This window comes from Erythrolamprus reginae, chromosome 2, assembly GCF_031021105.1.
Source record: "Erythrolamprus reginae isolate rEryReg1 chromosome 2, rEryReg1.hap1, whole genome shotgun sequence".
Classification (NCBI taxonomy): Eukaryota; Metazoa; Chordata; class Lepidosauria; order Squamata; family Dipsadidae; genus Erythrolamprus; species Erythrolamprus reginae.
In genome coordinates, this window is record NC_091951.1 from 314,651,751 (window position 1) to 314,674,796 (window position 23,046).

General features: G+C 47.2%; 1 protein-coding gene across 9 annotated transcripts in view; it reads right to left on the reverse strand.

The window, feature by feature from the left end:
- FAM169A (family with sequence similarity 169 member A) overlaps positions 1–23,046 on the reverse strand; it is a 62,580-nt gene that overhangs the window by 18,801 nt on the left and 20,733 nt on the right. For all 9 annotated transcript variants that reach the window (XM_070743163.1, XM_070743172.1, XM_070743165.1 and 6 more), the window contains exons 2-5: positions 8,267–8,403; positions 2,119–2,218; positions 1,122–1,207; positions 184–355 (exon numbers count right to left, since the gene is read on the reverse strand). In XM_070743163.1, coding sequence (XP_070599264.1) covers positions 184–355; positions 1,122–1,207; positions 2,119–2,218; positions 8,267–8,403 — 495 coding nt within the window. The remainder of the gene's footprint in view (positions 1–183; positions 356–1,121; positions 1,208–2,118; positions 2,219–8,266; positions 8,404–23,046) is intronic.

Sequence of the window (23,046 nt, forward strand, 5' to 3'; positions counted from 1 at the left end):
TGCAACAGCGTGTTTGAATTTAAATTCCTGACTTAATTGGGGCTCGTAACGTGAAGCCCGGCATAACACAAGAGAATTGTGAATATAGACTAGTTGTTTGCAAGTGAAGTAAAAGGAGCTTGTTTTGTTTTGCTTTGTTTGCCTCACACTAAATTACTATTTCATTTGAAAGAATATTCTTACCTGGAAGTTTAACTGAATAAAAACCAATAGCCATTCCTTTCCTCCACAGAATTTTTGCATAATCATGGCTACCATGGCAAAGGAACGGGACCTCATTTTTCTCGATTTCTTGTTTACGATAAATTATTCTGTTGAGCACATAAAGAACCACTCTCTCCCCAATTTTTTTCACCTACAAAAGCACACATGAATTAGAAAACATAGCCAGAAGTCTCATATAAAGTCCACATTTATACTGTGCTTCCCTGAAAAAGATGCATGTCCCCATAAAAAGGCCAACCAGGCTTTTCAGCACATGCGCTGAAATAAGCCCACGCAAAAATAAGCCCCTCCCAATTACTTTCTGGGGAAAGGGGGGGACATGCCAGGAGCTGCTCTTTTTGCAGCGGGCACTCTTTTCGATGGGAGAGAGAGGAGGGAGAGAGCAAGTAAGAGGTGGGTGCGTGCACACCCTGCGGGAATGGCTCCGCTCCTCTGGGCTCCGCCTATGGCAGTGTTTTGAAACACGCTCCTGCCTGCAATGAAGAGGACGCGAGCCTCCATCCCTGCCCCGCCACCTACTCAGTCAGGAGTGCGTTTAAAAATGCCTCTAGAGATGGAGCCCAGAGAAGCCGAGCCAGTCCCATGGGTTGTGTGCTCACCTGCTTCTTGCTTGCTCTCTCTCACTCTATCTCTCTAGCAGACCTAGTCAGCATTACCAAGTATGAGAGATGCTAGAACTATAAAACAATTGCAGTCATAAATCGGTATTCAAGGCATTGTCCATATTATTAATTACTCATCACTACAATTCAAAATGCTTGTCACAGAGTATACACAGGCAATTCTATTTCAAGTAAATCAGACTGCACACTGGAATAAGCTAGACATTTCTTTTATTTATGTTAAGTTTAAGATTTCATTATTGAACACTTTAATAGAGGTACAACTTTATTTACCCGTAGAAGTCCTTCTCTAGAAGGAAATGATGTTCTCAAAATATCATCGATAGTCCACCACTGATCAGCCAGAAACAGGGCAACAGCTCAAAGAAGAAAAGAATATAAAGTAAGAATGTGTTCAATCTTTCAATTCTAATTATGCCTAGTAAATATAATTGGTTGTGGAGATAATACATTTCACATTAGTGTCATTCTTAATTATAATACTAAATGCATGTTAAGTGCATGCATTTTTGGGATTGGTCCCATTTTAGAAGCAGTCACTTCTAGGTTATTTATTTATTTATTATTTGGATTTCTATGCCGCCCTTCTCCGCAGATTCAGGGCAGCTTAGAAATCCAACAATTATCCCATAATATGCTCATTTTCAAAAGAGATATGGGTTCTACATGCAAGAGACGACTTCTGAACAGAACAGCAGTTGAAACATATTGGGTTCCACCTCAACTTCTAAATTACCAAACTTAAAAGAAACTACTTATTTGAATAAGTAACTATGATACTTACTTGAATCAAAGGAAGCCCTCAACTATCTAAGTAAAATTAAGGAAAGGAACATATACCAGGAAAAACTACAGTACTATGATAGCAACAAAATGGCGTCAAATGACAGTCTGCTCTAGTAAGAACAAATCACAATTAACCTTAGATTCACGCATGATTTATTTTTTTCATGTACGAGGAGAACATTCAGGAGAACTCTAAATCTTCAATTCCAGGCTTATTTTACTAAAATTACCAGTTCAATCAAAGCTTGGTAAAGTGATTGAATCAAGTCTGATTAAATTATTCAATCAATAATCAAATCAAGTCTTTCAAACATTACAAAACTGGAAGGGAGAAGCTATTGGCACCAAAAGGCTTTTTGCCCAGTTTCAATTACATCCCCGTTTTTAGCATGATTTCTACAGTATTTCCTTCTTATCAAAAGCCAACAAAAAAATCACTTAGATCAAAATGCTATATCATTACAATTCAAAATGTAATAGAAACCTGCAAGTGAATCCTCCGGTGCAAATAAAGCAAGGATTTTGTGTCTTTCTTCGCCGCCATAAAGAGGGACAAAGCCTACAGTTGACAAACAAATTGGAACCTATGAGAAAGAGGAAAAAGTTCATTATTGTTACTTCTATTCATTTGGGTGGCGGAATTGCTGACACAATACATTCTTGAAGCAAGAGACATTAAAGAGAGAGACTCATGCCCTGGTTATCAAACTAATGTCCTTGAAGGAAGTGGTAGCTGGTACATTGGCTGCCGATCAGTTTCCTGTCACAATTCAAAGTGTGGGTAATGACCTTTAAAGCCCTACATGGCATTGGACCAGAATACCTCCGGAACCGCCTTCTACCACACGAATCCCAGCAGCCGATAAGGTCCCACAGAGTTGGTCTTCTCCGGATCCCATCGACCAATGTCCTTTGGCGGGCCCCAGGGGAAGAGCCTTCTCTGTGGCGGCCCCGGCCCTCTAGAATCAACTCCCCCCAGAGATTAGAACGGCCCCCACCCTCCTTGTCTTTTGCAAATTACTCAAGACCCACCTTTATCACCAGGCATGGGGGAACTGAGACATCCTCACCCCAGGCTTTTATATTTTATGTTTGGTGTGTATGTGTTATATGGTTTTAAATTGCTGGGGTTTTAGATATGTTTTATTTTAATATTAGATTTGTTTCACTGTTATATTGTTTCTATTACTGTTGTGAGCCGCCCCAAGTCTTCGGAGAGGGGCGGCATACAAATCTAATAAATAATAATAATAATAATAATAATAATAATAATAATAATAATAATACAATGGCTTGTTTTTGGACTGGCATTGGTCAATTTAGCAGAATATTACCTACCCCTGGCTACCTGTAGGCTTCTATGCTGAACTCAAGATGCTGGTCATCATATGCATGATCCACTTCGACGGGTGTGAAACTCAATCACATTGCATGACATCATGTGATGTATGGTGACATTTTTTGCCTTTCCAGAGCCGGGGTGGACATGGCCAGTGCATGATGCAGCAGCCCCCAGGTCTTCAGTTTGACACACCTGACTTAGAGCTTTGTTCCATTCAGGAGCAACAATATGGCCATCCTATACAATCTAACTGGGAAAGAATGCTCTGGTTGCCCATCCCTCAAAGGACCTGGGTGGGGGGGAGAAAACTGGAACCAAAGAATGATATTCTGAGCAGTAGCCCCTTTATTTATTTATTAGATTTGTATGCCTCCCCTCTCTGTAGACTTTATGGGGAAAAGCTTCCCTGCAGAGATCAGATGCACCCCCCATTCAGATGACCTTTCCCAAAATGGTGAAACCAGTCCATTAAAGGACAAAAATATGCCTAACACTAGCAATAATTTATTAAAAGTATTAACTAGTTTTAACTATAGAGCCGGAGTGGCGCAGCAGGTAGGGTGCAGTACTGCAGGCCACTAAAGCTGACTGCTAGATCTGCAGGTCAGCTGTTCAAATCTCATCATCGGCTCAAGCTTGACTCAGCCTTCCATCCTTCCGAGGTGGGTAAAATGAGGGCCTGGATTGTGGGGGCAATATGGCTCTGTTAAAAAGTGCTATTGCTAACATGTTGTAAGCCGCCCTGAGTTTAAGGAGAAGGACGGTATAAAAATCGAACAAATAAAATAAATAAACAAACTGGGTTTTTTCATATAAATATTTCATAGTTTATTTATTACAAGCTTCCACAAGTTGTAAAGTTGGCTGGCCTACATATTATTAAATATTAAAGAAATTGAATTAAATTAACTGAATAAATAAATAAAACAAATCATTCAGATGTATAATAGAAACAATTATAAGTTCCTTTGCCCAACCTTCCAGCATTTAAAGGTTAAGATATAATGGCACAAGAACACACACAATAGTAAGCACTGGTCTTCTGTTTTCCTGGATCAATTATTAAGGACTCAAGGCTGCAATCTAAAAATAGAAGTTCAGCTGTTCTGAACTTCTGAATCATCAAAAACAGAAGACATTGAAAGCCTTGAAGCTCTCTTGGTTATTTGTTTGCAGACATCTCATTACTCCACTAAGTAACTCCATCGGTGCTAAAAGGTGTATAGGTTGCTCCCTATTTACATTTGGTTGCTTGCCCTTCTAGTATTGGTAGGGCTAGTTTCACCACAAGTAGTTTAAAGAAACTACTGTATTTTTCAGAGTATAAGACGTGCCTTTTTCCCTCCTAAAAGACGAACACTTGACTTCATCTTATATACTGAATCTAACCAGCCAACCCCACCCTTTGGCTTCTGCCTCCCAGCAAATTGCCTCCTTGCAGCAAACAGCACAACGCCAGATTTGCACAAGTAACTGATTATCGACCTCCTGACCATCAGCTGATTCAGGCTGCAGGCAGGCGGCAATAGTCTATGGCATTGATGCCAAACCTTTTTTGGTTCATGTGCCAAAAGCGGGTGGGTGGGTGCGGGTGCCAACACACGTGCATGTGCCCACACCCATTCCCTCTCCCCTATCCATGTGCACCCCCTACACCTCCCCTGTGTATATGCATAATCCACAATCCACCCCCCAGCCACAGGCATCACTAAAGCTTGGGACAGTGAAAAAACGGGGAAACCGGACGTTCGGAAAAACTGACTTCCAGTTTGCCCATTGTGCTGAAGTCCCAGAGTGCAAAAAACAGCACAATGGGCAAACTAGAAGGCAGTTTTCTGAACTTCTGGTTTGCCCATTGGGTGATTTTTTGCACTCCGGGGCTTCAGAGCAGCTTTCCCTGAAGCCTCCAGGAAGCGAAACAGCCTTTCCCAAGGCCAAAAATCAGCTGGCTAGCACGCGAATGAATGCTGGAGATGACATAGGGCAACACCTTATGTGCCCTCCAATATGGCTCCTCATGCCATCTGTGGTATGCGTGCCATAGGTTCGCCATCACAAGGCTATGGCAATCCCTGAAGCCTGAAACTATCAGCTGCTTGTGCTAAAACTGAAAGTGAAACTAAAACTACAAGGAGGCAAATTGCTGGGAAGTAGAGGCCAATTTTTATTTTCTTTTGCTAATCAGGCTGGGCTGAAACTACCTGTTTGTTGTTTGCTTCAAAGAGTAAATAACTATAAATATCTACAGAAAGTTCAAATTCTTATTCTTATTTTTAATGACTGCTTTATTATTGTTCTAGACAACTTAACAAAATGAAGACGCTTTTAAAAATAAATGCTTGACCTGAAGAGTCCAAGTGCTTTTGTATCTTCTTTTAAATAGTAGAGAATAATGCATATTTCCAGAAAGCCACATCAATTTTAACAGTTAGTTAAGTATAGTCTGAAATGTAACAGTGTCCTGTTGCAGTATTAAGACAAGGCAGCTGAGTTAGACCCTGACTTAATGTACATTTCCCCAATTCTGGCACACATGCACAGAAATACACATGCACAGAAAACAATGTATATCATCTGTACTGTTTGCTGTTTGCTGAGAGGCAGAGGCAGAAGCTGTGAAGCTCCATCAATATACCAGGATGATCCGACAGAAGGAGAAAAAAAACATATAGCCCCTCCCTGGTACAAAGCTGAAGGGATCAGATCCTCTGGCCTAGAGGTTAATTCTCTGTATATACTATATTTATATATTTGCCTGGAGTTGATGGCTGCTGAAAACTATGTGTTCTAGGTTTTTTGTTTTTTAAAAACTTCCTTCTTACCGTGTTTCCCCGATAGTAAGACCCCCCCGATTGTAAGACATACGGGGGGTTTCAGGGGGGTCGGCTAATATAAGCCATACCCCGAAAGTAAGACATATGTCTTGCTTTCGGGGAAACACGGTACTAAAAGCGAGGGAGGCGTTGGAGCAGTTCGCGGCGCTGGCGAGGGAGCTTCGCGCCCAGGAGAGTCTCCCAAACCCGGCACGGATAAGAAGGACTCCTCGGCCGTTCACGCCAAGGACAGGCAGCCCCAGTTCCAGCGCCTCAGCCTGCTCGCCCGGCCTCTTGCCCGGTGGGGAGAGAAAAGGCGGCGGCGGGAGTAGCGGAGGCGAGGCGGAGAAGAAAGAAGCGGCGGATAGCTGGCGAGGCGCCGGCTAGAGGGCTGGACCCCGCCGCTCCCGCCGCCGGCTTTGCGCGTAGAAACACGTTCCCAAGCAGGAGCAGCGGTGGCGGCAAGGAGAGGAGCCCTGCCTCGGATATGAAAGGCGGACCTGGGCGAGCGAAGCCGAGTGACAGCAGCAGCACCTCAGGGGCGAGTCCAACGAAGGGACTCCAGCTTTCCCTGTATTCCTGGAGCTGCCGCGCCTGCCTCTTTCCCTTTTTTTGCCGGTTGTGCGCGCCACTTGTGCGTGCCATGTGTGGTGTGGCACGGTGTCTGTTTGCAGCAATGGCTGCGGCGGCAGCAGCAGCGAGCAACAAGGTGTCGGGAAGGCTCCAGGGGAATGCGGCAGTAGCCTCCCCAGCTGGGAAGAGCGAAGATTCTCTCTCTCTCTCTCCCCCGTCACCCACCCTCATGTTCCCCTCAGACCTCCTGGCGTTTACGCGCCGGCTTGGGATCCTGCGCCAAGAAGCCTGAGGGTGCTCTGGCCCAGCCTGGCTGTGTGCTTGAGTGAGGGGCTGTGAAGGTGCTCTCGTTCTCCAGCAAGCAGGAAGGAAGGCAGGTCGCACAGGCTAAAGCAAAGGTGAGATAGGAGACTTCCAAGCACCAGCCTGTTCATTCCCCCCCCCCCCACACGCCCATGTTACGGAAAGAAAAGTTCGCCGTCGGACCAGCGCGCGCTTCCACTTTACTCTCCCGACCACCTGCGTCTCCACCTCACCTACACATACACACAAACACACACACAAGAGAAACGCTGTCGCCGCCGCCGCTCCTCACGGGCTTTCCTACTGAAAGAAGCGGTTACTCACGCGCGAGGGGAGGGAGAAATAGGTCGAGCGGGGGACCCGGCAGCGGCGGCGGCAGCCCCAACGCTGCGAGGGAGAGCCAGAAAGCGCGGAAAACCCACTTGCGCAGGATCCCAAGCCGGCGCGTAAACGCCAGGAGGTCTGAGGGGAACATGAGGGTGGGTGACGGGGGAGAGAGAGAGAGAGAATCTTCGCTCTTCCCAGCTGGGGAGGCTACTGCCGCATTCCCCTGGAGCCTTCCCGACACCTTGTTGCTCGCTGCTGCTGCCGCCGCAGCCATTGCTGCAAACAGACACCGCGCCACACCACACACGGCGTGCACAAGTGGCGCGCACAACCGGCAAAAAAAGGGAAAGAGGCAGGCGCGGCAGCTCCAGGAATACAGGGAAAGCTGGAGTCCCTTCGTTGGACTCGCCCCTGAGGTGCTGCTGCTGTCACTCGGCTTCGCTCGCCTGGGTCCGCCTTTCGTATCCGAGGCAGGGCTCCTCTCCTTGCCACCACCGCTGCTGCTGCTGCCGCTGCCACCGCTGCTCCTGCTTGGGAACGTGTTTCTATGCGCTACCGCCGAGGACACGAGACGCGGGAGGTGCAGGGTTTGGCCACGTCCAATAGCCCATTGGAAGGGGGGAGGGGGGATGGATGGGGGGTGATTGGAGGGAGAGAAGACGGCGTGGAGGTGGGGGGGTGGAGACCGAAAGGAAAGGTTCGGCAGGGGAGGGGGGGCGACCGCGTCCCTTCCTTTTCCTCGAAGCGTTTGTGTGCTGAAATGCCCTCCCTCTGACTCGCCGAAGCCCGAAGACGAGCCGGCCCCGGTGCCCGGGACAATATAAGACATACCCCCAAAGTAAGACACAGTGGGGCTTTTGGGGGTAAAAAGAAAGTAAGACACTGCCTTACTATCGGGGAAACACGGTAGTTTTCTTACTGTCATTTTTTAATGGCATGTAAAAATGCCAACACTGGCAGAACAAGCTACTGCATATAAACAGAGAACAAACCACATATTCAATAGCATTGATGATGTTATCTGGTCAAGTATTGAAATGTCTGCAAGCAAACAACCAAGCCCAGAATGCACCAAGAATTTTAGTTCAGTGATGTGATACATGTATTCTCTCGTTATTGGAGTTATTTGTTGAGTTTTTTCTGCCTAGTCTAGCTGGTGACTAACGAGCCTGCAATTAGTACTTATTACCTATCTGACAACACAGTTTCAGGAAATATACAAATATACAATTTCTGTAAACATTAAAATGAAATAGCAATGATTCCAATCTTACCTTGATATTATCACTGAGAGAAAGATATTCTGGATTTTCTGGATCTCCAGATCTAAGTTCAGATAGATAATCCTCTCCAGAATTCTCAAGATCTTCATGGCTGTAGTTATCCAGGAGATCCACAGGGAAGGCCATCCCTTTAGGAGAGTTCACAAACACATGCAGAATTATTACTGTAATCATTTCATCTTAGGAATCCAAATGGAATTTTTAAAAGTTATATGTACATCGGAGCAGCCCTCCCCAAACTGATAGTCTCCAGATGTTTAGGAACTGCAACACATTTAGCAATTACAGGCTAGGTTTTGAAACTTAATTCTAGCATATCCTCAAGGTGCAAAATTGGAGAAAACTATATTTTTTTTAAAAATGCATACCATCCCACTCATTTTTTGTACCCATTCAGAACATGTTATCTAAAGTATTATTTTATTTGAAATACACTATATTATTTTATGTACTTTGTTTTCTTAGAAACAAAATGAAATAACAAAATAAAAACAATTGAATGTGCAACAATAGGCACATGGCAGTCAATCTAGAGACAGAAAATGCAATGGAACATCAAACACACAAAAGATAAAAATGCCTCATAAACAGTGAACCCTAAATAATTAAGATATATGATGGCGCAGTGCTTAGAATACAGTATCGCTGCAGGCTAGCTTGCCAAGAGTTCAATTCCTCCAATCCTGACCAGTTCAAGGTTGACTCAGCCTTCAATCCATCCAAGATCAGTAAAATGAAGACCCAGATTGTTGGGGGCAATATGTAAACCTCTTAAACAGAGCTGTGAATTCTAAGTGCTATTGTTATTGCTGTTAAGAAATGCAAGCTAAGGCAGGGACCTCCAAAATCAGAGTTCTAAAAAGTCCACCATAACGTAGATGGCCCACCTGATGTATTAACTGCTTGAACCTCAAACTAACATCACCTAAAGCAGAGGTCCCCAACCTTTTTTGCACCAGGGACCGGCTTTAAGCTAGACCAGTTTTCCATGGCCCGGTGGGGGGGGGGGAGCTAGCTGTCAGCGGCGCCGTAAAAGGGGCGATCAAGAGAGGAATGGGTGAATGAATGGACGGAGGGTGGGAAGGAAGGAAGGAAAGAGGGAAGGGACAGGAACAGAAGAAGGGTGCAAAGGAAGCAAGGAAAGGTGTGAAAGGGGAGAGTAAGAGAGGAAGGAGTGAAAGAAGGGAATGAGGGAGGAAAGAAGGGAGGAAGGAAAAGGAAAGCAAGAAATGGAGGGAGGAAAGGAAGGAAGGAAAGAAAGAAGGGGGGAAGGGACAGGAACAGAGGAAGGAAGCAAGGAAACTTATGAAAGGGGAGAGTAAGGGAAGAAGGTAGGAAGGAGAAAGAAAAGAAGAAATAGAGGAAGGGAAGGTAAAAGAGAGAAAGAAAAAGAGCAAGAAAGAAAGCAAGAAAGAGAAAGAAAGAAAGAAAGGCAACTTCAAAGAAAGGCTCACTGAGCATCTCTCACTCTCTCTCTCTTTCTATCCCTCTTTCTTTCTTTCTCTTCCTTTCTCTCTCTCTCCTCTTCCTTTATCTCCTCTCTCTCTCCCTCTCTTTCTCTCCCCCCTCTCTCCCCTTTCCCTCTCTCTTTCTCTCTCTCCCTCTCTTGCTATCTCTCCCCCCTTTCCCTCTCTCTTTCTCTCTCTCCCTCTCTTGCTATCTCTCCCCCCCTCTCCCTCTCTCTTTCTCCCTCTCCCTCTCTTTCTCTCTCTCTCCCCCTCTTTCTCTCTCTTCTTCTCACTTTCTCTCTCTTGTTTTCTTTCTGTCTCTTTTGCTTTCTCTCTCTCCTCACTCTTTCTTGTTTTCTTTCTCACGTTCTTTCTCTCTCTTGTTCTCTCTCTTGCTATCTCTTTCTCCCCCCATTTCTCTCACTCTCTCTTTCTCACTTTCTCTCTATCTTGCTGTCTGTTGCTATCACTCACTCTCGTTCTCCGTTCTTCTCAGCGGTGACGCGCGCACGCCCTGCCCGCCCTCACCTTTGCGAGAGCACTTTCGCCCCGGGCTCTCAGCAAGGGGGGTTTGCAGGAGAGGTGGGGCCGGCGAAGGTGATATTCAATGTCGGGGGGCGCACAGGCGGTTGCACGCGCTCCCTATCTCCCTGCTAGCCCACTCGGAATATTCAAAATAAGAAAAGCCTTCGCCGGCAAAGGTTTTTCTTATTTTGAATACTCCGAGTGGGCTAGCAGGGAGATAGGGAGCGCGTGCAACCGCCCGTGCGCCCCCCGACATTGAAGACCTCCGCTGAGAAAAGCCTTTGCCGGCATTTCCTCTCGGCGTCAAGGAGGCGCAGCGGCGGGCGGAAGAGAGGGAAGGGGGGGGCAGCGGCGTCCCTCCTGGCCTTGGCGGGCCGCCCCGACCCTCCCCACCTCCTGCAAACGCGGCGCGGGCGGCGGGGGGGAGAGCGAAGAGCCGGTTCCGGCGGGCGCGGGGGGCTTGGCTGGCTGGCGGGGGGGAGCGCCCGCTGGTGGTGCGGAAAGGCCCGAGGGGGGCCCTGGCGCCGCGGACCGGCTGAAAACCCCCAACGGCCCGGTGCCGGTCCGCGGGACCGGCGGTTGGGGGACCTCTGACCTAAAGGACTTCAGTAGAAATATAAAAGGCTGGGTTCACACATACCAGAAGAGCATTTCAAACTATGGACGTGGTCAATCTAGAGACAGAAAATGCAATGGAACTTTTTGCCATAACAAAAATAACAAACAAATGGTGCCAACGATGTTGCAGACGATATGTACTTCATGAATAGAATAGAATAGAATAGAATTCTTTATTGGCTATGTGTGATTGGACACACAAGGAATTTGTTACTGGTGCATATGCTCAGTTACATAAAAGAAAAGACACATTTGTCAAGAATCATGAGATACAATATATCAGTGTTTCCCAACTTTGGCAACTTTAAGATATTTGGACTTCAATTCCCAGAATTCCCCAGCCAGCAAATGCCGACTGGGGAATTCTGGGAGTTGAAGTCCAGATATCTTCAAGTTGCCAAGGTTGGGAAACACTGCAATATATAATGATTGTCATAGGGTCTAAAAAAATACTAAAATTGTCTTGGTGTCTGAAAAAATTCTAAACCAGGATTAAAGAGGAAATTGTGGATGAACTTTCACAGACACACGCACACAAAAAAAGACTAACTTCTCCCAAACAGCTTTCAGTTAATGTACAATTCATTCATATAGTTTCATCTAGCCATCATATATTTTAAAGATATTCTCTATTAATTAAAATTCCCTAAAATAGTTAACAAATTAAGGAACAGAAACCAATTTAAAGATAAAAATATTTTTTTATAAAAAGTGATTAAAACAGAAGAAATAAAAATTAGCATTTTAACAAAACATCATAGCTGAAGTTTCTATGAATTGTGATATTTTTGACTGCCTCAAAAAAGAGCAATCAGTTTCTAGTCATTCTTATTTTAATAGAACACAAAACAAAACCTAGAATGAAAGAGAGTGGAAGGAAGGGTGGAGAATACGAATGAGAATGAATTACAATCATTTTCAATTACTGAAATGTTTAGGAAGAAGAAATAAAGTAGAAGTTACCCATCTGCATTCCAGGAACTCAGTGTATAAAGACCTTTGCTGTTTCTTTCATGGACCACCCCCTCAAACAAGGTAAAAATACTGAAGATTTCAGAAAATAAAGTTATCCCTTCGCCCTATTGCGATGGTTCTTTGTCTATAGAGAGCATCTTGCAATGGGTATCTCCCCTCCTAATAGCCCTGGAGGCAAAACTAGAAAAATGTGCTGTTTTCGTACGGTGGAGCCAGGAAATTCTATAGTGGGACATACCAAAGCTATTCCGAAGGGTGGAATCTTACAATCATGAGCCCCCCCTAATCCCCACTGGGAGCTATTTCTGAAATATTCTCCCTGCCTGAATGGAACCTGCAGCCAACTTATGAAAGTTAACTTTATATGCTTTATAGATAGATCTCTATATTCTCTTTATAGGATAATATAGAGATCTACCTCTATAACTGTCTGGTTTGGTTCTGCAACCCAGCAAGACCGACACAGACTTCAGATGATAATCAGAACTGCAGAAAAAACAATTGCTGCCAACCTGCCTTTCATTGAGGACCTGTATACTGCACGAGTCAAAAAGAGGGTGGTGAAAATATTTACTGACACAAACTGTTTCCTACCCTCAAAACGTCGCTACAGAGCACTGCGCACCAAGACAACTAGACACAAGAACAGTTTTTTCCCGAACGCCATCACTCTACTAAACAAATAATTCCCTCAACACTGTCAAATTATTTACTAAGTCTGCACTACTATTACTACTAGTTTTTTCTCATCATTCCTATCACCCATTTCCTCCCACTTATGACTGTAACTTGTTGCTTGTATCTTTAATATTTTTATTAATATTGATTGTTTCTTCATTTCTTATTTGACTCCTATGACAATCATTAAGTGTTGTACCTCATGATTCTTGACAAATGTATTTTTTCTTTTATGTACACCAAGAGCATATGCACCAAAGGCAAATTCCTTGTGTGTCCAATCACACTTGGCCAATAAAAGTTATTCTATTCTAGTTGCTGTCTGCCAGAGGCATTTAAGTGGGGGACAGCTAATGTCATAAGTGCCAGAGGTTTTTGTGGGGTGGACTTATTTGCAGTCATAGATGTTAATTTGATGCAAACCCTGTTCCATCTGGAGATTATGATTGGTAAGGTTTTGAAGTCTAGGTAGGGATATCACAGGGCAGAAGGGTGGATCCATGGTGGAAAAAACCTTTCACTTTAGTTATAAAGTTGGGTCTAACACAGAATGATGGTGTCAGCTAGATGATGCTGAACACTTTCTGTGCTGAGAGTGCCCATGATTTCTGACATCCATTTGACAGGATTCTGGCTACTAGAAACAGTACAGTAGTACCTCGTGATACGAACCCCTCGTCTTACGAACTTTCCGAGATATGAACCCAGGGTTCGGGATTTTGATGCTTCTTGTTACAAACTTTTCTTGCCTTACGAACCTGCCGCCCCGAAAGCCAAACCCGGAAGTTCGGCAAAAGTTCGGGTTCAGGAGGCCGCCGAGAATGCCCGGCTGTCACCTTTTGAAACAACCAGAGGCTTCTCGGTGGCATCCCGAATGCCGAACCCGAACTTTTGCCGAACTTCTGGGTTTGGCGTTCGGGGGGAACGCTGAGAAGCTATCCAGCTGTTTCAAAAGGTGATATCTGGGCGGCGGCGCTCTTCGGCGGCCTCCCGAACCCAAACGCCGAACTTCAGCCGGTCGGGAGACTCAAACGGAGGTGGCCGGCCAGGAAGGACGTCTCCGTGACGTCAAAGCTCCGCCCATGGGATTCCCCACCTCCGTTTAAGCCTCCCGACCAGCCGACAGCTCCATGGCTCTTCTGTAAAGATGACAGCTGGGCGGCGGCGCTTCTCGGCGGCCTCCTGAACCCCAATGCCGAACCTAAACTTTTGCCGAACTTCCGGGTTCGAGGGAATGCCGAGAAGCACCTGGCTGTTTCAAAAGGTGACAGCTGGGTGGCGGTGCCCAGCGGAGTGCCGTTTTGCAAAAAAAAAATTTGCTTGCACGCATTAATCGCTTTTATTGTTTTCTATGGGAAACATTGTTTTGTCTTACGAACTTTTCGCCTTACGAACCTCCTTCCGGAACCAATTAAGTTCATAAGACGAGGTATCACTGTACTTTGTAACTCAGATGCTCTAAGACAGGGGGTGTCAAACTGACATGTTCTGACATGTTCCAGGAAAATTTATTTGGCGGCCATGGCAGGGATGATCCTGCTGGGAAGAATAAAAAGATAGGAAAAGGGGAAGAAAAAACAGGGGGCACAAAAATGAAAGCAGCAAAGAACTGCTGACAATAATTCCAGTCAAGCCAATGGAACACACACACACACACACACACACACACACACACACAGAGGGGGAGGGAGGGAGGGAGGCAAAAAAGCATCAGTAATGGATCCCTTTGCTCTACAAAAAAAATCATCAATCTGATCTAAAGAGTGCCTGTTATGTATTCAAGCGAAATTACTTTTGTAATCTGCTTAAAGAATAGAAGTACATGCTTATGAGAAGTCATTTTGGAAAAAATAGGCTTTTCTTGCATGATATAAAGCAGTTATTAGTTCAGTACGTTATATAGAAACACAGGCTTCAACAAACAAGCTATAGAAGAACCGTTGAACTTACCTGAACGGTCTTCTCCATGTCCTGGAAGGAGAGTCCAGCATGGGATTTAGCTCAAGTCTTATTGGTAGGGACTGAGTTTTAAATTAATATAATTAACATATTAAGTAGGTACCGCCCCCTTGCTGCCCCAGTACCTCAGTTTTAAAAAACGAATTCAAGTGGTAAACAGAATTTATTAAACAACTAACAACAACCATTAACTGAACCGCAATCACTGTCCATGGTTCAATGGGAGGGTTTGGATTCTCCTTCCAGGACATGGAGAAGACCGTTCAAGTAAGTTCAACGGTTCTTCTCCCATGCCTCTGGAAGGAGAGTCCAGCATGGGATATACCCAAGTTCCAGTGTTCAAGGGAGGGATATCATTGAATCATGACCCTGTAGTGTCACACACTCGTTGCAATACTCTCCTCCCGAAGGCCGCCTCAGCCGAAGCAAACGTGTCCAGTTTATAGTGCCGTATAAAGGTGGTAGGGGTGGCCCACGTGGCCGCCCTACAGATGTCCTCTATCGATGCCTGTGTGGCCCATGCCGCTGAAGTAGCGGCACTACGAGTTGAATGAGCCGTGATTCCACTAGGCAATGTCTGGGAACCTGCTTTGTACGCTTCTACTATACAAAGCTTCAACCATTGACTAATCGTCTGTGAGGACACTTTGAGACCTAGTCGATGTTGACCAAAGGAGATAAACAAGGCCTCAGTCCTACGGAAAGGAGCCGTGCGCCTGATATAGAGTTTCAGAGCTCTGCGCACGTCCACCTTATGCCACTTAAGTTCCAACGGATGTGATCCATGAACGCAGAAATCCGGCAAGACAAGTTCCTGCGTCCGGTGAAAGTGGGTGTTGACTTTAGGTATGAACGTTGGGTCCAAACGGAGGATCACCCTATTAGGTTGAAATGTACAAAGGTCAGGTCTTACTGACAAGGCCGACAGCTCCGACACCCGCCCTGCCAATGTAATGGCCACTAAAAACGCTGTCTTAAGGGATAACATCCTTAAAGGTACAGTTCTCAGCGGTTCGAACGGAGGAGCTGTGAGTGCTTGCAGTACCACGGAAAGATCCCAAGTAGGGAATCGTCGTATCGGTGGAGGATGCTTATTGGTAGCTCCTTTCAGAAAGTCTTTAATCAACGAGTGGTGGGACAATGACTCACCATCCTCAGATCGAATAATCGTTGCCAAAGCCGCTACCTGTCTTCTTAAGGTGTTGGGAGCCAATCCCTTCTCCAGACCGGATTGTAAAAACTCCAACACCAAGACTAAACTAACATCCTGTGGCCGCTGATGTCTGACCTTGCAAAAAGCGGTGAACGCGGCCCAAGTAGCCTGGTAAATCCTAGTCGTTGAAGGCCTCCTAGCCGACTGGATCGTAGTGATGACATTCTGAGGAATATTCCAGGTTCTCAATCTGTCCCCCTCAAGCGCCAAGCGGTCAGGTGGAACCATTGAGGCTCCGGATGGAATATCGCTCCCTGAGTGAGGGTGATTTGGTCGTCTGGAATCCTCCAAGGCTGGACAATTGAGAGCCCCATCAGGTCGGCGAACCAAGCCCGCCGCGGCCAATGTGGTGCGATCAGGATGACCTCCGCCTGTTCCACTAGGATCTTCTCGATGACCCATGGAATAAGTGGTGTTGGTGGAAAGGCGTATAGCAATTCCTTGGGCCACGGAAGGTACAGGGCATTGGTCCCCTCGGCTCCCGGTGTGGGAAATCTGGAATAAAACCTCGGGAGCTGGGCATTGTGCGGAGTCGCGAATAAGTCTACCGTCGGGTTGCCAAACCTTTTGGTCACTTGCTGGAACAGTTGTGGGGTCAGACTCCACTCCGCTGGATCCACTGCTTGCCGACTGAGCCAATCCGCTTGAGTATTGGCCTCCCCCGCAATGTGCTCCTCCGCAAGATGGACCTCCACCCAGTCGAAGAGGAGTTGCGTTTCCTCCATCAACCTGAGAGATCTGGTCCCTCCTTGGTGGTTGAGATGCGCCCTGGTCGCAACATTGTCCGTACGAACCAACACATGCTTTCCCTGGAGAAGTGGTGTAAAGGTTAGCAGGGCAAGGCGCACAGCTTTCAGCTCCAGGAAATTGATATTCACTGGAGTCAAGTCCTGAGGAAGCCACAATCCCTGAGTTACATGATGGTCCACATGGGCTCCCCATCCCAGGAGGCTGGCATCCGTAGTCACAATGATGTGTTGTAGGTGACCAAAGGGGGAGCCTTGATGTATCGCCCAGGACTTCCACCATTTTAGGGAGTCTCGCAGGCCTCTTCCTACCGTAATTAATCTGTGTGTGTGACTCACACGTCGCTTTTGGTATGGAAGCAATGTCCATTGTAGCGTGCGGAAATGATACCGTGCCCAGGGGACGATGTCCACGCATGACACTAGAGCCCCTAGGACCTTGGATAAAAAGGTCAGCGGTACCATCCTCTGATGTTGTCATTTGGTGACTAAGTCCTGAACGTTGCGCTGTCTCTCCGGAGATAGGTAAACCCTCATGGCGATGGTGTCTATAACAGAGCCGAGATGGGTGATAGTGGTGGTGGGCGAAAAATGACTTTTTGCCCCGTTTATCGTAAAGCCATGTTCCTGCAACAGCGCTACCGTGTCCCGTAGATCCTGCCGCACGATCGCCAGATCCCTGGACAGTACGAGGATGTCGTCCAAGTAAGCTAAAAGTCTTATTGACCGGGACTGTAAGGAGGCGATTAGCGAATCCAGGAGCTTGGTGAAGGTATGCGGTGCGGAAGAGAGGCCAAAAGGCATCGCCCGGTACTGATAGTGATTCCCCTGGACATAAAAGCGGAGGTATCTCCGGTGCTCTGGATGAATGGGCACGTGTAAATACGCCTCCTTCAGGTCGATGGATAACATGAGATCTCGAGGCCGGATTGACGCCAGGATAGTGCGAAGGGAGGCCATCTTGAATCTGCGGTATAACACGTACCTGTTTAGGTGCTTCAGATTCAAAACCTCCCGATGCCTTCAAAACCTCCCAATGCCTTGGGTACTATGAAGACCCTGGAGTAGAACCCCATGCCCTCCATCTGGGCTTGCACCCTCTCGATGGCTTGGATCTCTAGGAGATGTGCAATCTCTTGTTCCAGTAATGTCCGTTTGGTAACGTCTGTGGGCACTGGACATGACACAAAATGGGTAGGCGGAATATGAAGGAATTCCAGGCGTAGGCCCCGGGTCACTGTGTCCAAGACCCAAGTGTCGGAGGATGTGGTCCTACAGGCGGTACAAAACCTTTGGAGTTTCCCCCCCAAAGGGACCTGCCCTATGCAGTCACTTGGCTCGACGGAAGCCTCGTTGATTGGAACCCCGAAAGGAACGTCTCCCCTGCTGGTACCCTCTGCCCCGGTCTTGGAAGTAGGCCCTATCACCTCGGTACGAATAGGACTGACCATATTGACCTTGTGAATACGGTCTGGAGGTCTGGGTGGTTCCGGAGGCTGGGTCCCATCGAAAGGGCTGTCGGCGTCGATACGGGGCATTACTGCAATCCTGATGTCGAGAGGATCTGGGAAGGATCTTCCTCTTGTCCTTGTCCTCCACAAGGACCGATTCCAACACCTCCCCGAACAATTTTGTGCCCTGGAAAGGGGCAGATGACAGGCGCCATTTCGACTTGGCATTCGCCTGCCAATATCGAAGCCAAAGGAGGCGCCGAGAAGAAATAGTGGAAGCCATGCCCCTTGCGGAAAACTTCGCCGCGTGCAAGGTGGCATCTGCGGAGAATTCGGCTGCCGCCAGGAGCTTGTTCAGATCCTGCTTTAGATGAGAATCCTCAGGCCCCATCCTAGCCTGCACCTCCTGAATCCACATGATGGATGCCCTATTGAATATGGATGCAGGTAGATGCAGCCCGTAGGGCCCATGCTGCCATCTGATGGGCCTTTTTCAGGAGAATTTCAGCCCGTCTCTCATCAGGCTCGAGACTATCCGCAGTCTCAGAAGGGACGACGGCATTGGATACCAGTGTGGCTACCGGCTTATCCACTGGCAGGAACTGTAGCAGGTTCTCCATCTCGTCGTCAAATGTGTAAAAACGACGCTCCACATTGGAGGGGCCTTGTGCCGCTGCTGGGTGCTGCCAGGTGCGCTTGATGTTTTCTAGGAATATCTCCATCGCAGGTACGTTCTCGGACTCTCTGGGTTGTTCCTTACACAGGGAAGCATAAGTCCTAAATCCATCCCCTGCATCAGTAGGTGCAGCCGCACCTGGCACATCCAAGGCTTGCTTCACCTTGTGTAACAGCACCCTAAATAGTGCTGGCTTAAACAGCCCTGCGGGAGCTGGCTGCTCTAGGAAGGTATACTCATCATCAGACAGTTCATTGTTCCCATGTTCACTGTCCTCTTCCAGAAGCCCAGTGTCTCCCGCAAATGAATCTAGCCCAGGAGGGGGCGTTGGTGCTGACCAAAGATCCCTGGGTTGATATGGTTGTGGTAATGGAGGTGTTACACGCTGGGCTCCAACCACCATTCCCTGCGCATAAGCGTTGGCAATAATGTCCTGCAGGGATGGAGGGAAGGTCTGCCAGACATCAGCTTGGGATCTCAGTCCTGCAGCCGTTGGCGTGAACGTTGCTGTTGGGGCACACGCCTGTGCCCCTGCAGAAAACCCATAGGTAGGATGGCTGGCTGAAGCAGGTCTATCTGGCCTAGCGAGAGGCGAAGGTGGAGGTGGGCCTGATAAGGCCTGTCGGTCAGGAGACCAGTCCCTCTCACTTGCAGTGCCCATGGCCCCCAAAGCCAATCCAGGTGATGCTGTTCTCGATGGGGGGAGTGGCTGAAAGGGGGGTATAGTCAGGACCCCTGCAGCAGGAGAAGCTAAGGCTGCCTCTAGCCTTTGTTCCAAGGCTTTAATCTTCCTTTCAGCCTCTTTAATGGAGGAGGAAGACTGGGAGGATTTTGATTTGGCCTTGCCCGAAGCCTTCTCCTTATTTTTATGAGGCACTGGAGTCAATTGGGGCTGTTCCTCCCCACGATTACCCAGCTGTTCAGCCATCCTTAAATCATAGATAAGGGGCAGCGTTTTTACTCACAACTATTTCCCTCGAACTGTCAACTAACAAGCAGAGATCACAGCAGTCTCCTGTCACAACAAGTGGCTATGGAGGCTGTCACAGCTTCGGAGCTGTCTCTTCATAGTGATCCCGCATCATGTGACCAAGCCATCACCAATTAGGGTCAGTCTCCAGGCAGATTAGCCTCCAAGGACTGCTGGCAGCCAGCCAAGCCGCCGCCTATTGCTTGCCGATTGTAACGGCTTTCCGCGCCCTTTCGGCAGCAAAAATGGCGGGCGCGCCTCTCCTCAGCGGCCCCAGGCTCGGAGAGTCCTTTTCCAGTTGGCGGGGCGGCTGCGAGGTCTTTGCGATCGCTCAGTTGGCGACGCTGCGGCCCGAGTGAATCCTCGGCCGTTTTGACAGTTCCGCGCAGCTTCCCGACCATCAGCTGATAGGCGCGCCTGTCAGATTCGCGCCTGTCAGATTCGCGCCTGTCATGCAGAACGCCACGCTGCCCCCGTCAATGGGGAGGGGCGGACCCCCCCCACCTGGGGTGTAGGGCTAGGTCTGACCACGGAGGACAGTGACCTATAGCCCAGCCTCTCCTCTTCAGGGCAGTACTCGCGGGGAGAAGAGGCCCCATGAGGAGTATGGTGGGCGTGCTACCCGCGGAGGGTAGACACCCCAAGCCTTCTGATACCTGTAGAAGATAAAAACAATAACATTAATACAGAATTTAACAATTAAAACAATTAATACTTAAGTATACACAATTTTATTGACACTCCTGTCAGGAGAAAAAACTCAGAGTCCCTATTCTAGACTGAGTTTTTTAAAACTGAGGTACTGGGGCAGCAAGGGGGCGGTACCTACTTAATATGTTAATTATATTAATTTAAAACTCAGTCCCTACCAATAAGACTTGAGCTAAATCCCATGCTGGACTCTCCTTCCAGAGGCATGGGAGAAGAGGATGGAGATGATTGCAACCACTTTGAAAAAGCAGTCAAAAACACATCTAGATGAATAGCAATTAAGAAACATATGTTGGAAATGGTAAAATATTTTGGGACTTTCTATGTGCTTATGTGAGAAGGACGGACTGGGACTCAGGAATGTCGGTAAGATTTTGTAAGGAGACAACCAGAAAACAGCATTTTGGCAATCTGGAGTCTTTTGAGTACAGCAGCTTAGAATTTGGAACCAAGTTCAATGAGTCCCCATCATTGGCTTCCATTGAGATCAGCCACTTCTTGTGATTGTCTGCACTTCTACTCCATTCATTTGAATCTTTAGTTGAATAGCATGTTCAGTTTAAATTTGTAATACTTCAAATTTTTTAATAGTCAATTTTACCATGTATTTCTTTTCAGTCATGTCATCTTCACACCTGCTTAAATAAAGGGGAAATTAAATTTTCCTGGGTTACTGCATTTTCTTTTCTGCACAAGGCATCCATTATAGAAAATATAAATTGGAGGATTTGGCTTAGCCTGTTTAGAAGTTGACAAAGGAAGTAAAGACAATCAGTAAGCAGCTGATAAAAACTTCTTTGACTGGACACCAATACAGCCTGAACAGACTTGAGCTAGAGGAGTTGTTAAAATATACAGTGGTCCCTTGACTTTTGCGGGTCCAACTGTCGCGGAAAGGCTATACCACGGGTTTTCAAAAAATATTAATAAAAAATACTCCGTGGGTTTTTTTGAACATTTGAACGTTTTCCCGCAGCCGCCCGATGTACAATACTGTGCGTTTTAACTCTCCTTCTCCTCCTCCACCCCAGCTGTCCTGCTTCTTTAAATAAAAGCTCTGCTTCCGCCCCAGCCCCCCAATACCTCCCCTTTAATTCATTGGTACGCTCCACTTGAAGCCAAGCCTTACTGCCACCCGCCGCTGTGCAGCAAAGCCCCCAGCTTGCCACCCCCGTTGCCCCTGCGGGTTCTGGGGGTAAATAAGTGGATAATCAACTAAACATGAGCCAGCAATGTGCAGCAGCGGCAAAAAAAGCCAACACCATCCTAACCTACATCAACAGGGGGATACACTCCAAGACCAGGGAAGTATTAATGCCACTCTACTATGCCCTGGTCAGACGACATCTGGAGTACTGCATCCAATTCTGGTCACCACACTTCAAAAGAGACACTGAAACTCTGGAGAAGGTGCAGAAAAGAGCAACCAAAATGATTAGGGGACTTGAAACCAAGACTTACGAAGAGAGATTGCGGAAACTGGGCATGGATAGCCTAGAGAAAAGGAGGGCCAGAGGGGACATGATAACTGTATACAGGTATATGAGGGGTTGCCATAGAGAGGAGGGGGCCACTCTATTCTCCAGAGCACCAGAGGGTCAGACGAGGAAAAACGGCTGGAAGCTGACCAAGGAGAGATTCAACCTAGAAGTAAGGAAGAACTTCCTGACGGTCAGAGCAATCAACCAGTGGAACAACCTGCCTGCAGAGGTGGTGAACTCCCCAACTCTGGACACTTTCAAGAGGAGATTGGACTGCCACCTGGCTGGGGTGCTTTAGGATTCCTGCTCAGGCAGGGGGTTGGACTTGATGACCTGCATGGTCCCTTTCAACTCTAACAACAAATAAAACAATAAATAAAACCAGGAATGGAGGAAGGAGGGGGAGGAAGGAAGGAAGGAAGGGAGAAAGGGAGCGTCTCTACTCCGTGGAAATTTGATTTTCGCAGTCTTGGAACGTATCCCCTGCGAAAGTCAAGGGATCACTGTATACCCTAAACCAGTGATGGCTAACCTTTTTGGCACAAAGTCCTGAAAACGCATGCACACCCATAATGTACACCCCATGCTCCCATGCACGTGACCCAGCACATGCACACGTTACCCTGCACATGAGCATGGGTTTCCCACATGTTCCCCCTGCATGCTGGCCTTTTGGTGCGCAGCATGTATGGCAGACCTGAGGTGGGGCGATGGCTCACGTATCTGCAGAGAGGGCTCTGCGTTCCACCTGTAGCACATGTGCCATAGGTTCGCTATCACAGCCCTAAACCAAAGAAGTTTCAGTGGATGCCTCAATATTCAGGAGTATAAGTTACCGTAATTTTCAGGGTATAAGACGCATCCGAGTATAAGATGCCCCTTAGTTTTGGGGGAGGAAAATAAGGAAAAAAGGCATCTGCCTCCCAACAATCTGCCAAACAGCACAGATGATATACATTAATGTATATTAATGCCAGAAAGTTTTCTTAAATATAATCACACTAACGCTTCCCAATTATTTAAATAGATCTACTCCAAACATGGCTAAGTCAAGATTTAACTCAGCTGCTTTATCTTAATGCTAAACAAGACACTGTTACATTTCAGATTACAGTGATCTCTCGATTATCGCGAGGGTTCCGTTCCAAGACCCCTCGCGATAATCGATTTTTCGCGATATAGCGGTGCGGAAGTAAAAACACCATCTGCGCATGCGCGCCATTTTTTTCCATGGCCACGCATGCGCAGATGGTGAAGCCGGGGAGCGACGAAAGTTCGGAAGCCGACAGGTTGCTTTCAATGTCGGCTGCCCCCGCCCCC